Raw genomic sequence first — 16,683 nt, 5'->3', positions numbered from 1 at the left:
AAATTTACGAATCCTATGAACACGCTCTTTCCATTTCCTATAGATTTCTGGAACGACTGGTAATAATTTAAGTTAAATCAGTTGTTAATTAGTTGTTCTGAATAAATATTTGTACCGGTTCATTATTTCTGCTTAGTACTGTATGGCGGTAGTATCATCCTAATAACCAACGGTGCTTTGTACCTTGTACCGCTCGATATAAGCAGGCACGTGAAACGAGGTAGGCTTGCGTTCCGTCTCAATTCGTAGTAGTTCGGAGGTTCGGATATCGTCGTGAGACATAGCATTTAAATGCAACATGGCTTCCAGTGACCTGTCACTAGAAGAAATTCGCGAATATTTTTTAATAAAAGGTGGTACAGTGGCTAACCGTGAAGTGGTGAAGCATTTTAAGAAGCATCTGACCGACCCTGTGACTAAAGGTTTGTTAACTTCCTTTGTTGATTATTGATCTTGTGCCATACATGACTCGGACTGAAGGTTTGTTTACCTTCCGCAACCTGTGGCTGATGCTAGCATACAGTACCATGCGAACGTAATGAGTCGTTGTGGAATTGAATCATTTAAAGGGCCGTTATTCGTAGCAATCAAATAGTACGTAACTTGTATAAAAAATTTAATGAGTTTAGGGCAAGCCACATACTATATAGGCTTTTATAGCAGTATATTTTCTTTTAAGAAATTAAAAATGAGAGATAAGTTTATCTTTCTACATGAATGAGTTTGTAAACATTTACAGGTTTTTACGATTAATAGAAAAGAAAGATAACCAGCTGACTAATATGTAAATGCATTAGTAATATGGGATTATCTAAATACGTAGTCTATTTAAAAGTATACGAATTATGCATTTATGAACGATAACCATTCACGAATATAGGTTTGTCGTTTGTGACGACCAATAAAAGATCGATAGATCTTTCTGTTAATTAATTTATCCAGTAATTGTTTAAGTGGTACGTTTTTATCATTTAAAAAATTAATTTGGATTTTGCGTAAGATATTGGGTCGAGGGACGGGGGGGGGAATCTTACGGCTTCTTATACGCAAGGGGAAGCGGGGATTTAAACTTATGAGATGTTTTAGTAATTGTCGAAAAATTGGGCTACCCTAGTTAAGAGCAGCCTTCCTACATCTGTTGATTTGTTTGTATTGAAGACAAAATATAATCGGTAATTGAGAATAGTATTTTTGTTCGTTTCAGATGATGCGCGCGTCAAATTCAAAAAATATATCAACACCCTTGCTACTACGCGAACCGATGGTACTGAAAAGTTCTTAACATTGCGACCCCAATACATTGGATCTGCTTCTCCTTCTTATCAGTCCGTGGGTATCCCTAGACCACAGATCATGCCCACTTCACCGACTTATTCGATGAAAGATTTTCATGCAACTTCTCCTTCATCGTCACCAGTGAGACAACCACCCCCTTATCGTCCTCCTCCTCCTGTCACGTCATCGCCAAGCATTTCTCTGGACAACGTGTCCATGTGTTCTTCGAACGTGTCCCTTCAGGACGTGATGGGCACCCCGCAAGCACCCCCTAGAAATCGTAGTAGAACCAGTATCCGAAGCGATAGTCAGGAAAGTTTTGATAAAAAATTAGATAAAGAACGGTCCGCTGAGGAGGACAAAGAGAACGTTGATAAAAAGCCCATTAGTGTTAAAGAACGTACTCAAAAGTTTAATCGGTTAGCGTCAGTGGAGGATGAGCTTAGTCCGAGGCAGCAGAAGGAAAGAAAGCGTAATCAAGAGAGGGTAAGTGATTCGTTTAATTTCCATTTTTTGTAACGATGGACTCGACACCATGTGACTTGAAACATTTATCGGAATAATAATCTTGCTGTATGTATTATTGCAGCTTACAACTTTCGTCACTTTTAAGCTAGAAACTTTAAATACTGTAAAATCTGCGACCTCTTAGTGTTCGTTCCAACTTTGCATATTTTGATACTGGCTGACTAGCTCATGCATCAAAACGTATGTGTTTTCCATTTCTATGTTATCCATGCTAGGATAGATCGTAAGCTTGTATTAGTTAGTGGACGATGTTTCTTATCATTTGATTGGTTTGTAGATTGTAAAGGGTTCTGCAGTGCTTTAAGTATGTTCAGTGAGTCAACCAGAACTAAATAAGATTCTATATTTTGTGGATTTATTAAATCTATGGTCTTCTGGGTGACAAGCTTCATATGTGAATACAGAGCACATTTCTGGTTATTTATAGTAATTTTGTTTTTCATCTAGTATCATTACGCATCCTTGCTCCCTCCTCGGTCTTGGGACCATCAGTAATGATTTATTGTGTTTGTTTGTCATCATCATAAGATCGTCAGTCCTAAGACTGCTTGGACACGCACCTCCACTCTTTGCTATTCTGAGTTAATCGTCGCGTTGCGAACAATAATCTAATCTTCGTCTACCTCTACTCCTTTTAACTCCAGTTTCTAATGTGTCTCTGACTAGACCTTCATGCCTGAGAAGGTGTCTTACCAACCGATTTCCTATTGACTTCTACAGAGTCCTCTGTTATCCTATTATTTCTATTACCTCTTCATTTCTTCTAACCTTCTCTATCCACAGTATTTTCATCATTCGCACCCTAATCTTTATTTTCCCGTTGCGCCCACCATCCATGTTTCCCACCCTTACAGCGCCGCGCTCTAAACATACGCCTTTAGCAATCACAGAATTCGATGAGTAGATTCTTCTTTTTTTCCTACTTTCGGTTCATTTTGATCTCTATATATTTTAGAGGCAAAGCATTTCGGTATGGATTTTATATTAATTTATGTTTCTGTTGAAATTTTAATTTAAATGTATTTTAATCGTAAAAATAATATATTATTTCGGCAACAATTACTCATGCATTTGACAATTTTTAAAAATATCGTTTCTTGTTCGGATAATATCTTAGTCAATTTCGCATTACATACCTAATATATTATTTCTTGGCCGTATACAAAGTCGATAAATTATTATTTAAGTTATATAATTTGCAAAATTTCCTGTAAACATTAAGTAATGACTACATATGTTTGTTTATGTTCTTAAATTAATTTCATATGGCCATTTGAATAATCGTCGTCCATTATCTAAATTACTATTGGTAGGCAATTCGTGTAAGCAGCGGGAAAACGTCGATAAAAATCAAATAAAGCAAACAATTGAATTAGGAAAATAATTAATTTTTATAATGTTCATTTTTCACTTATTGGATTAGCGGACTTTACAAAACGGATATATGTATATGTATATAATTCTTATACTGGTGATAACCTGGTTCAAAAGACTCGATTGCATCAATTAGCATTCAGTTTGTACAAAAAAAAGGCAAGTACTCAAGAGTAGGTCTCGCGTCTAAGGGATTCTTTCTGTTTTATTATCGTTAAGCTTGTGAAGCAGTTACTTTATATTTATCTATTTATTTAAGAACTGTATATGCGTTTGCTTGTGATTATTGAAGAAAGAATGTGATTCCTGTACCAAAATCAAAGAAATTAAGTTAATCATTTTGGCATAGGATTAGACTTTCAAAAAAGGGTCGCTCTCGGATTGCTCTTAAATTTTTACTCTATTTTCTGTTATATGGACTAGATTCTACATCAAATGAAAGTTTAGGTTTGCAGGAACACAACTATGATGGTCATACGTGTTAAAATTCTTCCATTAGGAAGCACCTAACCGCGACAATATTCACTTCCTATGTGTTCTTATATCTTTCCAATCGCGACCTAAGAAATCAAACAAAATCATTCTTCGCTTAATATAGGCAGTTCTCTTTCTCTTTTCCTTTCTCTATTGACTTCACCTTTACTAAACACTTTTTTATTAGTGTTAAATGTCAATATTTTAGATAAAAGGGAATTTTTACCGAGGACGGTGCTTGTAGTTTCCGACAAAAATAAAAACAAAATATTTTCATTGTCATAGACGTACAGTTACAGTAAATGTACATAAATAAATAATATGACATATTATTCTGAAAATTCATTTTATGTTTTAAGTTATGCTCAAAATGCGAAATAGCCCCTCCTNGACAACTTAGTACTAATATATAATAATAATAATAATATAGTAATTCAAATATTTGCACGTACCTACATGAGTTCATCATGTATCAACAAGTAACGTACATTGTTACATGCTTTTTTTTTAAATATTATATGTATTGTTGTATATGTATATTGGAACAAACAAAACGAGAACTTTGTTTTATTGTTGTGTGTACGATAAGCATTTCTAAAGTAACGATTAGTACAATAATAAAACGTTTATTGAAGATACACTACAAAAACTACTTCCTACGATGTCTTATATGTGAACGTTAAAAATTGGTCACCAAGCCATATGTCCTAATCACTCATAGTGTTTACTTATCTGTTATAATTATACTTGTGCTTATTTAAACGTTATTTCCACTAAATACCTATCAATTTTTTTTTTGGGACAGTAGTTGTTTGTTTATCAAGTTGTTGGTGTTTATTGTGGTTAATGTTGAAATGTCTTTTCGCTTTCATCGTCGATCATGTAGGAAGGTGATGGTGAGTTATTTTTAACAAATTGTGAAAATCAAAAGACAGACTTTTCATGAATGAATTGTGGTATATGATGTTTTTTCGAAAGCTGCAAGTTAATGTTTCAATTATTATTAGTAAAATTATCGATAAAACGCCCCTGTAGTTATGACGTCAATAGTACAGTAAGTGTTTATACCACATACAAGAATGTTGGTGCAAAATAAATAATCATAAAAGAAATAGAATGTCTCAATATACAATATTGTTTGTAAAATGAAAGTTGAAGTCAGGGAGTAGAGTTGTCAGAAGTATCGATACTTCGATATGGTATGGATACTTGCTCGAAAAAGTATCAGATTATCTAAAGTACCGATGGTACCCCAATATCGGGATGTCAAGGTATCGGATCGTATCGATTTAGAAGGATTAAGAAATGACTGATTTTGTGTATTTCTGGGAGATGTTCTGCTAAAATTGCATATATAGTATGTTGGACCGGCAAGATTCTTGATTTCCAATAGAATCCATGAACACCGATATTGACAGAATTTGCTTGTGCTTTTAATGCGCGGCATACCAACTAGTAATTTTATGATCAGCGAAATCGTATCCTACTTTTATTTATATGTACTTATAGATGCGTAGATTGATTGTATTTTGACAGTTATTCATTGCTCAGACCTTTGTGGGTAGATCGTCAACATTCTTTATTAATTAGTTGATGTCATCGTTTGGACGTGGTTCACGTGTTTGGAGTTAATCATTAACAAATGGTCCGGTTTATGATTTAATTTAATTTATCAAGTGTAAACGGCCTGTGTCTATGTAGACGAGTTTCTTGAAAGAGTGGTTTAGTTATCAGGTTTTATTAACATTAACACCTTATAGATGAACGTAATATGCATATCTGGTATGGTATTCCCTGAAAAGTATGGCAACAGGACCCTAAGCTAACTAACTATTGTCTATACATCCTTCTAATTTTTTAAGGATTATTTATAACTCAGACAGAGAAGGATTGTATTAGTTTAAATAAAATCTATCTATGCCTGTGTATATGTGTCATTGTTGTTCCAGAACTTTTGAACGGATTTCAATGCAATTTATTTTGTTTGAAAGAAAGTATTTGCAAAATGGGTTTTACCATGTTTCCAGGATCTTCTGCTTTTCTTTGTTAGGGATTTCAGCTATGTTTTCTTCAACAAAATTTGGTTTATCGTCATGTACTGTTCAATGAATTTCGAAATAAGAAGTTATTATTTTTTTAAAATACTACAAATGGCGCGGTAAACGCCATCTGTAGTACGATGCTACATTTTGGGATTCGGTATGCTCCAACAAGGTCCATTTAAATATATGGATATCTACTTGCTGAAACGAATCCCGGCGTAGCTAACCTCAACGTGATAGGCACGTTACCATAATCGAATAAAATAATTCGAAGTGGTCTGTATTCTGTCGAAACTGCCAGACGCGGATCGCGATTTCGATCTTTTTGGATCTCATCAGCGCGCCGCAGGCAGCTCCGACAGAACACAGACCAACTTTTACAGCGCGTTTTAGAAAATACTACAAATGGCGCGGTAAACGCCATCTGTAGAACGATGCTACATTTTAGGATTCGGTCGGATTCGGATTCGCTATCCGCGTCTGGCAGTTTCGACAGAATACAGACCACTTCGAATTATTTTATTCTATTATTTTCATGATTATCATATTTCGTGGTGTACCTAGGTGCTTTGTCACAAGAAAGGACGACATTGCAAAGTTAAGGAGGTTGTCGAATTAGAAGGCTCATTACCCAGAGATTTTCGTCTCTCTCGTTTTATCCGTTGAAATAACCTGGTCAGACGGAACACGTGGTCACACGGAGGTACCTGTGCATGTATCGTATGTGTGTGTATCTTATATTTTATTAGCGTGTACAAGAGTTGTAATCAGCGTCATGACTTCACTTCGTAGGACCGATAACGTATCGAATATAACTAATGGCCCGTCCGTAGGAATGTGTGCAGTCATTCGGTCATTTAGTTTTTTGTCCGAGACCGGAGTTTGTTCGACCCCGCTGAGCTCACAAATTAGGTTGCGGAGCGCGTGCCCCATCATATGCGACCGTCGAATTGGCTTTCACAAGGAAATTCTATTAAAAGTAAAACTATACAACGTCCGCTGCATCGTTACGAGGTTCTCAATGAAATCGTTTTAGCGTGAAAAGTATCCCCAGCTTTATAAACATGGCTAAATTTAAAAACAGAAAAACGAGATTCTGACAATGAAAATAATTAAAATAAAAAGGATTTACTCCAATCAACATCGAACACATGTTGTCACAATGCATGTGTGTCCACGATTACCGAAGTATCATGGTTAATTAGGGTAAGTCCCTTTTGTTTTAATGTGTGAATCTAATCGAACAAAAAGTTCATGGTGATCAATAAAGTGTCAGACGTGGATCGCGATTTCGATCTCATTAGATCTCATGAGCGCGTCGTAGACAGTTTCGACAGGATACAGATTAGTCGAATTCAAAAATGTCTAGCAAGGTCCATAAGGATAACAATTAGTCGAACTGGGCAATATAATACAGATGGCGTTTATCACGATGCTTGTAGTACTTCATAAAACGCTGTCTTATAAGGTAGCAGGTAGAGTGGATCTGTATTTTTTCGAAACTGCCTACGTGCACTGATGAGGTCTTACTAAAATTAGTCAAGCACGAGTCCAACTAGCGTAACAAGATGGGAAAACCTAAAAAGTATAAAGTAAGAAGTATGGAATTTTATAATAAAATAAAACAAAAAGGAATATATGAAAGATTTTAGATTTATTACACGGTTTTGGTTATTGAAAAGGTTGAAAATCATATACAGTATATGTATATTTTATATTTTAATTACTGTACAGTTCAATGTTGAAAAATTTTTTTGTAATTAATTTAACAAATACAAAGGTTTTTAGAGGGCATATATTAAATATTGATTAGTAATGATAAGTTGAGTAAAAATAAAACACTTTTTTCATTCAACTGACATAACCCAACTCAATTTCTGTTTCATTATGGTTTACATCATGTGAAATCAATGTTGACACGCTAACAAACGCCAGAAAACATACATTGATACATCCATCCGTACGTATGGCCGATGTAATGTCTCAATTGTAGAGAAATTGACTTGGTAAACCCATTAAAAACCGACCTATTGTTTTTTGGAACGAATTTATAAATGGCCTTTGGCATAACTGAAAATAAATAACGACCCCGCTGCGATCGTGTGTTGTAATCGCGGCCGACCGAATTATAATTGAACTGACAAATTATTGACATCCATCAAATAACAAGGCAATTGACGTTGGTAAGCAAATGAAGATTGAATGTCAAAATTGTTAAATTTTACGACTTCATGATATTCACTTTGTAGACGTATCTACACCTATAATGTTCATTAAACAATCGTGACAAACTAATTGTGATGACATTTCGGAAAATCGTTCTTATAAAAGTTAAACGTCATTGTTATAAAATGTTCTGTTAAATGGCCGATGCGACAAGAAGGATGAAAGATCATGCGAACTGTTTTTGAAGAGCATCCGAAAACAGATATAGACGTCAGGCAGTCGTAGGTTATTCTTTCTTCTGCCTTTGAGGGGGTTGAGAAGCATATCGGTCATCATCATCATAAAGTTGTCAGTTCTAAGAGTGGTTGGACACGCACCTCCACTTTTTCCTATCCTGAGTTAAGCTTCGCATTTCCCTAAAACTAGAACATCCCACATCCTTAACTATTTGCGAACAGTAATTTAATCTAGGACTACCTCTACTTCTTTTAACTCCTGTTTCTCTCTCGATTATGTCTCTGACTAAACCTTCATTCATGAAAAGGTGTTCTATCAACCTATCTCGCCTATTTATTATTAACTTCCATAGAATCCTCTGTTCTCCTATCCTTTCTAGCACCTCTTCATTTCTAACCTCTATCCACGGTATCCTCATCATTAGCCGGTAACACCTCATCTTTTTCGAATTTCTAAAGTAATCGTTCACGAGCATAGAAGTGACTTCTTTTTATTGAAGGTAACTTGACCCTGCGTATCGTCTGCTTCATATCCCTACTACTCCTTCCGTCCTGACTTATCTAACCTCCTAGATACCTAAAATCTGCCACTTCTTCTAATCTTTCGTCTCCTATCTTTACCTTCGCTTATTCCCTACTTTTTATTCCCTTGCATACTAGTAGTTTTGTTTTACTTTTATTTATTTTCAACAGTACTGTTTTGTCAATACCGCTTCCATTTTATTTAAAGCGATCTCCAATTCCTCCCTGTTAGATACTAATATTGTTATATCATCTGCAGATCTAAGCATGCTAATCTTTTGCCCCTCTATATCTATCCCTACAGTTGTCCTGTCTTTAATGATGTTGATCGCGTCTTCGATGTATAGATTAAAAAGTATAGGTGACAGTGTGCATCCCTGTCTGACTCCCTTCTAATATTTACTTCTCTACGTTGCTGTCCTAGCTCTAAAACTGCCTGTTGCTCTTTCTACAAACTAAATATCACTCTTCTATCTCTGTAACTCATCCCTACATTGTTAAGTGTATTTAATATCTTGTTCCATCTAACATTGTCAAAAGCTTTTTCTAAATCTACAAATCCTTTCTACGCACTCATTCCTTTTTCTATCATTTTTTCTATTGTTATACCCGTAAAGCTAGAGTGACCTGCCGCGTTCCTCTATTTGTTCTAAACCCAAATTGATCTTCCGCCCTTTTTCCATCCTTCTCTGTACAATTCTAGTTAAGATTTTTGACGTATGGGAAGATGAGCTAAGTGTTCTAAATGTCTAGAGAAGGAAAATTTGACCGCGTGACTAATGTATAATTGTCCAAAGAAAAAGGCATGATGTCATCCGCCATGTGCGGAAATGAATGAAATTGTCTGTTTGTCTTTCTCTTTCTGGTAAGGCTTAGTTTTGTTTCTAACTGCTTTTTAAGGTGCCAGTCTTAACTGCGATGAGGAAGTCCAGCACTCACACCACCTTTTAGGTGGTCTACCAGGAGGTCTTTATGTAGTGGGCTTTTCTTCTTTTGCCCATTTTACCTATTTGTTCTCTTCCATTCTATCTATACGATCTCTCCAGAATAGTCGTCGAACCATACCACGTCCTGCATTTAGAGGTCTTCTCTCATGGGTTCGCTTCTTTCCTGGCCCCTTTCGTGTTACTCCTTTAATCGATCTTTATTTCTGTTGTTCGGCTTATGCTATTTGTTTTCGCCAATTCTGTCCTTCTGTTTATAACGCACATGTAGTCTACACCGATATAATTTACAGTCCCTTCAGAGACAGAAGCGAAAAAATGGGGTGCCGAAATCTATGAGGATTGGATGGTATAATAATGTCGTTTATCAATAAAATCAATTATATTAGAGAGCAGGTTGATGTATACAGGGGACTATAAACCAAAATCAAATTCTGTGACACTGAACTAAATCCTAAAATTCAACATAAAAACGTTAAGCAACCTAAAATATGTTGTGACACCAAAATACCCAAGTATAGACTGTCTCTATCTGAGGATAACACCTATTGCTATTTTCATTAATGCCCTTTAGTACACAATATCGACACTACCCGTCGATTAAAAGTGGTTAATACATCAGTTTCAACTGCATCGCCATAATAATCTAACTCTGAAGCTCTTTGTCTGAAACCTTTTCAGTTCATGTTTTTCTGCAATGTCATGATTTGCGAATTGAATGAGTCAACATTGGACCAGAAATAGGATTATTTTTATTATTCGATCTTTGTATTATGACAACGTCTTGACATGTCGATGATTAAATGAAGGTACTTGGTTGAGCAATCTCATTACAATTACGATAAAATCGAATGTATCTACCTATACATATGTATAGCATAAACCTGTTACGGTTGAAAAGTGGGATATCTTGTGCATGGAGGATTTAAAAATAATGGATTTATTGCTAATTCATTCCCCTACTGCTTATGATTGATATGTATTTCCCCATACTCGTAATAGAAAATAACAAAACAATTTTTAAAATGGTAGACTTGGCCTAAAAAGATGTAGTTAATTGAAAGACAGGTATACTATCCCGAGATAAAAATGTTCAGTCTCTCAGAGTATCTGAAAGCGAGACTCGAGTCTCCGTCTCTCATCGAGTCTCCGTCTCTCATCGAGTCTCCGTCTCTCATCGAGTCTCTCTGGCGTCGCTAAGAGAGACTGTCAAAAAAACTGTTTAGCGTCTCTGAACGAGAGACTCGAGTCGCTCATAGAGAGATGCTCATTTCGTATCCAGTCTCTGAACGAGAGACTCGAGTCGCTCATAGAGAGATCCTCATTTCGTACCCAGTCTCTGAAGGAGAGACTCGAATCTCTGAAGGAGAGACTCGAATCTCTGAACGAAAGGCTCGAATCTCTCAATAAGTGGTGTCTCGATAGACATGGTTAAAATACTCGATAATATGCCATAGAAAACTGCAAACTATTAGGTTGGAATCATATATTACAATAGGAACAGACCACACGAACGGAGTAAGTTATTAACAACAAAAGTAGATGATGCAATGTCTTCGAATGAAAAATTTAAAAAGAAAAGCAGACATTTCCCTTAGCTTCAAGTTTCTCTAACCGGAACATAGCTGGTTGCATTTAGAAATACTCGAACAAAAAAATATTTTGGACTCCTAGTTATAGAACTTTAAAGCTTTTCACCTAGTATTTTATTACCGATATTTTTACTTTCCACATTGGTGGTACACACTTACAATTTTATTCCTCTCTTCACATTATTTCGTGTGTTTCCTAGTTACAAAAGCATTATTTACCGATGTAGACGACATAATGCGTAATAAAATCACCGTTTTCGACTATCTATATCCGAGATGTACTCTAGAAACGAAGATTCTGTTTCATCAACCGGTAGCAAGTGTTATCCATAAAATGGTAATTTACTATCACCTGCACATGTTTGCGGCGTGTGTGGTTTAGTGAATGCGAGCCGTTCGCTGCGTATTTATGTGCAATTTAATTGCATCTTTTCAAAGTTTCGACGTTGGTGTACATGCCTTTTCGGTTATCGAAATTTAAAATCTTGGGTGTAAATGTCGTATTAAAAGTGTAAACACCGCCGTATCTTGCGAACGTTGAGTAGAGGTGATTACACTGCAGAACCCCTTGTTGTTCTCTGTACATAAGAAAGGATTGTACAAATGTTATAGTTAACGAGTGATTCTTGTGCTACAGTTGCATTTTCGCAAAACCAAGACTAAGATTACGAGACCAAAACTCATTTTGCTCATCACTATATTCTATTTCAAATATTAGAATGTTTAAGATTCCAAAATTCCTCATCATCATAAGGTCGTCAGTCCTAAGACTGATTGGACATGCACCTCCACTCTTTCCTATTCTGAGTTAATCTTCGCATTTCGCTAAAGCTAGATTTTTTTTTGTTTTCGGGGAAGAGGGGAAATCTTCAAAAGATTCAAAAGGATTCCCGATAAGTCAGGAGAAAGTTTTCACGCATATAGAAATTAATGTTTTTGCATTTACTTGAAATTGTTTAATCATCATCATTATCCTCATAAATCCATCAGTCTTAAGATTGGCTAGACACGCTTTCACTATCCTGAATTAATCTTCGTTTAATCATATTAGAGTCTAAATAAATAACGAAATTTTTGGTATTTCTCTAAATAATAAACCTGCGCTGAATTAGTGAATTTATCGACCTTGTTGGCGTCCAGTTGTTTTGAAACGTTTTTAACCTACAGAAATCCAGATTTGGAATTAGCGTATTTGCAACCAGTGGCTTTGGCACATCTCTATTGTTTTGTTTTATCATATTTCATACACCCTTGTTTGTGAAGAACAGGGTTAACATTGTTGGATTGTTTTGCGTGGACAAGCCCCATCGGTTCTGTTCTGTAATGTTCACATACCTATATTTATATGAATAGGAATACACATTCGTGAAATTACGTTTTTGTTGTGTGATTTTAACAAAGAAAAATGGTTTTTGACTGAAATTAAACCAAAATTGTGTTAAATGTGAGAGGAACAGAAACACAGATACAGATCGCACACATAAATCTATATACGTATGAACTTTTTTAATTAACAGCAGTTATTACACTTCCTTTAGGATTACAGCTTTAGCTTCTGTTTTATTTGTGAATAAAATATCTTATTGAAAGACTAGTCCAAAAGAAAATTGCCTATTTCAGGAGTGAAGAATGCTACAAATGCTCCAGAAGTATGATCGTACATGATATATTTTTACTGCATCGAAATGGTGCTAGATTTTTATATTTGAAAGAAAAGTTTCCAAAATTCAGTTATATATTTATAGGTCCTCAAATCAGGCAATTGATGAAGATTGAAATATTTAAAGAAAAAATTGGCGATCTTGAATAATCAGCTTGAGTATTTTTCATAAAGAATTATCAACAATTTTTCTAAATGCTTATAAGACTTTGGATTGTTAGATGTCGTCGAATATAAGTATGTTTTCTGTATTCCTGTTAAGACTTTCTAGAATACGAGAACGATACCAGGGCAGTTTGGATCCCGAGTATGCTGGCAAATTGCTGTTGAACATTAAATCGAAACGTCGCTGAATTAAAATACAGATGAAAATTATAAAGCCATATTTATATTATGAATATTACATTTCATTTTTTTTTTTCGTAAAAGCTGTTTTAATAGTATCTGTGTATGTATACAGAAAGTTAAACATTATCAATACATTTGAAAACTTTTAGATCATTTGTAAATAAACTATCAACATCAGAGAAACATTCAAGTCATTGTATATAAGTCATTTATAAAGATTACAAATAGTAGAGGACCCAGATGAGATTCATGTGGAACTCCCGAGAGCACTTTAATTTCTTATTAAATAAAATAGCTATTTTGGTGGTGGTATTTAACACTTACCAATAAAAATGCCCTTTATCATACGCAGTTCCTTGGAAATCGTTTATGTAGTTACGTACATACGGAATGTAAAATGTCGAAAACATTATTCCCATAATTACAAACAATTTGTCTGGTAACATTTTTGAAAATTGCTGTATAGGCGGTTCATTTAAATGCGTATATCTTTTATTTTCCCTAATCGAGATGTTAGAGGTGTGTATTTTTTCTTTTTTGTAATCATTGCTATTTTCCATTTCTAACAGTACTTCAGTTTTGATACAGCATTTCGTTGTGTATTCATGCTTCATACCGTCGACAGGTTTATACAATTTGAATGTTTCACATTTTTCAAACAACCGGCATCGTTAGTCAAGCTCGCATCATCAAACGGAAAAGAACAATACACAAAAGAGCAACACGTGCCGCGCGTTTTCTGTTCGTATTTTTTTTTGTTTTGTTTGTTTCGTTTCTTTTTTAGCTCGAGAACAACACAATGCCCGAACGAACAAGTTATTGTCAACTTTGTTGAACTACAATAGCTACTTGAACAGGGTAACTAATTATTTTCAATGAAAATTTGCCTTTCGGTCCCGTTTTGCATTAATTATCTTTGCGTTTGTTTCTTGAATTTACAATATATATGTTCTTTATTGTGTGCATGTATGTGTGTGTGTGTGTGTCGTGAGGTATGGGTACTAAGAGTAACCGTGGGAGGGTTCTTTTCGATTCTAATGAGCCCAATTATGGAAATAAGTACGTTTGTTTTGAACGGAGTATCCATTACTGGACGGTTACAACAACGTCTCGTACAATACGCGCTTTTGTTGTTCAAGAGGAGGTATCCCTAGGTCTCTTTGTTATGTCTTACTGTGAATTTCCTCCGTGAGGAAAAGCTCTAGAGTTTTTAAACACGTGAACTGAAATGTTCATTGGAAGGTCATTTTTTGTGATCTCAGTTTTGTGTAAATGCGTTAATAATGAGTTAATTTAAAATATTATTGAAAGTCCAGTTATGTCTGGAGCGTGGCTCTCTACAGGTGCGAAACGTAGACGATGGGCACGGTGGAAAATAAAAGGAAACGTTTGATATGTATATAGGTGGATGATAAAATGCCGTGGATGTATAAAAACGGTTAGAAATGAGGAGGTATTCGAGAGAGAAAGAAAATAAATAGGGGCGCTGACAAAGATAATAATAAAAGGAGGGCTAGGATCATAGGGCTCCCTCTGAGGAATGTAGGGCTTGTTGCAGACATTAAAAGCAGAAATAGGAGTAGATCTCTACATTAAATTACTATTCGCAAATAGTCGCGGGTGTGGGACCTTCCAGTTTTTGGGAAATGCGAGTATTGGCTTGGAATGGAAAGATCATTCATTTACAAAGTACTACAAATGGCGCGGTAAACGCCATCTGTAGTACGATGCTACATTTTAGGATTTCGTATGCTTCAACAAGGTCCATTTAAATATATGGATATGGATATAATAATATAATATTANTTAGCTACGCCGGGATTCGTTTCAGCAAGTAGATATCCATATATTTAAATGGACCTTGTTGGAGCATACGTAATCCTAAAATGTAGCATCGTACTACAGATGGCGTTTACCGCGCCATTTGTAGTATTTTCTGGAACGCGCTGTTAAGACAGCAAGTAAAAGTTGGTCTGTGATCTGTCGGAGCTGCCTGCGACGCGCTGATGAGATCCAAAAAGATCGAAATCGCGATCCACGTCTGGCAGTTTCGACAGAATACAGACCACTTCGAATTATTTTCTTTACAAAGTAATCAGAAAAATCTTCCAATGTTTGTAGCTGCGGACCATCTTCCATTATAATAAGCCACATGTTTTCTACTTTCATAGATAGGGGATGTAATGTAAAAAATACAGGTTAACTTACAGGAAGACTTTCCATTATAACATATTAAGTACTTGTATTAGGTCCGTCAATCAGTCTTTTCCGAATGCTATCAGAATAGAAAGAAATAAATCATAGTATTGACCTCAATATTTTCCGATTATTAACACTACACCTGATTACCCGTTCACCGTTTTCTTCGTTACTCCAGTTGGCGCCAAACGTTCCCGTCAAAATCATCGTCTGTCCGTCCGTCGAATACTTCGCGTTCATCCCGCGTCCGCAGGCCAAAACGTTTCGCCGCGTGATGTCGTGGCTACAGTTCTTATCGGCCGTGTCCATCTCTATTGTGTCGTAGCAATAACATCTACTAAATTGAAAAGATTATAAAATCAATTGCTTCTCCCCGTTCCTCTAACCAGTGAAAGGTGACAGTGCAACTAGTCACGCTATACAGGCCATCACCTCGGGCTCCACGCTATTTATTAGTGGAAAAACTGTCAGTCTTGTGCCCATGGGGGGTCGATATGAACGAACGAGGACTCGACGTATCGGCTCGGCCCGTGTTCTGTACTACGAATATTCACTGATTCACTCTCACAGTCTTTATATTGAGGTTGGATTCAGTTCTCGAAGACCTTCTGAAATCGTACTTCTCAATGACATTGATAATTACATTTAGGTATATTACAGTCATTAGGACGATCGATCTTCTTTGGTTACTGTTGTTATACGATAAGATAATGTTAAAAATGTTAATGCTGGACTGGTTAATGCATTAAGTATCACCGACTTTAAAAAAACCTTGATAAAGTCTCTAATCTGAAGGGAAACGTTGGTTGTTTTTTTAAATAAAAAATCTTTACATAATTATTCAAGAAATCCGGGAATTAAAACGCATGTTGTCCCAAAATTTAACTGTGAATCGGATTTTATGGGTCATCATGAATTCAAGAGAACTTATTGAACTCTTTATAGCTCATATATTACTCTTTTTAATGTTTTCAAAATAAATACTTACATATTAGTTGCCTTTAAAGTAGTTTAACTTTCGATGACATCATTATGTTTTGACTGCACGCCTACATCCTTATAAAGTTTTGAATTTGTGAATCTCTTTGTTATGTTTTACACTATAAGAGTCTGTGTTCAAAGCGTAATATTTTAATTAAATTTCGGTATCTTCAAAGTCAGCTGGAACGTTTGATAAAGTTTTAATGTTATCCATCCACTGCCTGGCATGTATCCCGGTGCCTTCTCGACAAGAAAAATGGTAATTTTAACCATCCGTTTTAGAAGTCGAGTAATAAATAAGGAGATGAGATCAGGTCCTATTAACATAAACGAAAATCAGAA

General features: G+C 35.6%; 1 protein-coding gene across 1 annotated transcript in view; it reads left to right on the top strand.

The window, feature by feature from the left end:
* The first annotated feature begins 243 nt into the window (after positions 1–243).
* LOC108742442 (espin-like) overlaps positions 244–16,683 on the top strand; it is a 90,024-nt gene continuing 73,584 nt past the window's right edge. The window contains exons 1-2 of the mRNA XM_018477657.2: positions 244–422; positions 1,205–1,761. Coding sequence (XP_018333159.1) covers positions 299–422; positions 1,205–1,761 — 681 coding nt within the window. The 5' untranslated portion in view covers positions 244–298. The remainder of the gene's footprint in view (positions 423–1,204; positions 1,762–16,683) is intronic.

Source organism: Agrilus planipennis, unplaced genomic scaffold (assembly GCF_000699045.2).
Source record: "Agrilus planipennis isolate EAB-ADULT unplaced genomic scaffold, Apla_2.0 scaffold307, whole genome shotgun sequence".
Lineage (NCBI taxonomy): Eukaryota > Metazoa > Arthropoda > Insecta > Coleoptera > Buprestidae > Agrilus > Agrilus planipennis.
Note: the sequence above shows the minus strand (reverse complement) of the source record. Positions and strands in the feature narration are given on the sequence as shown.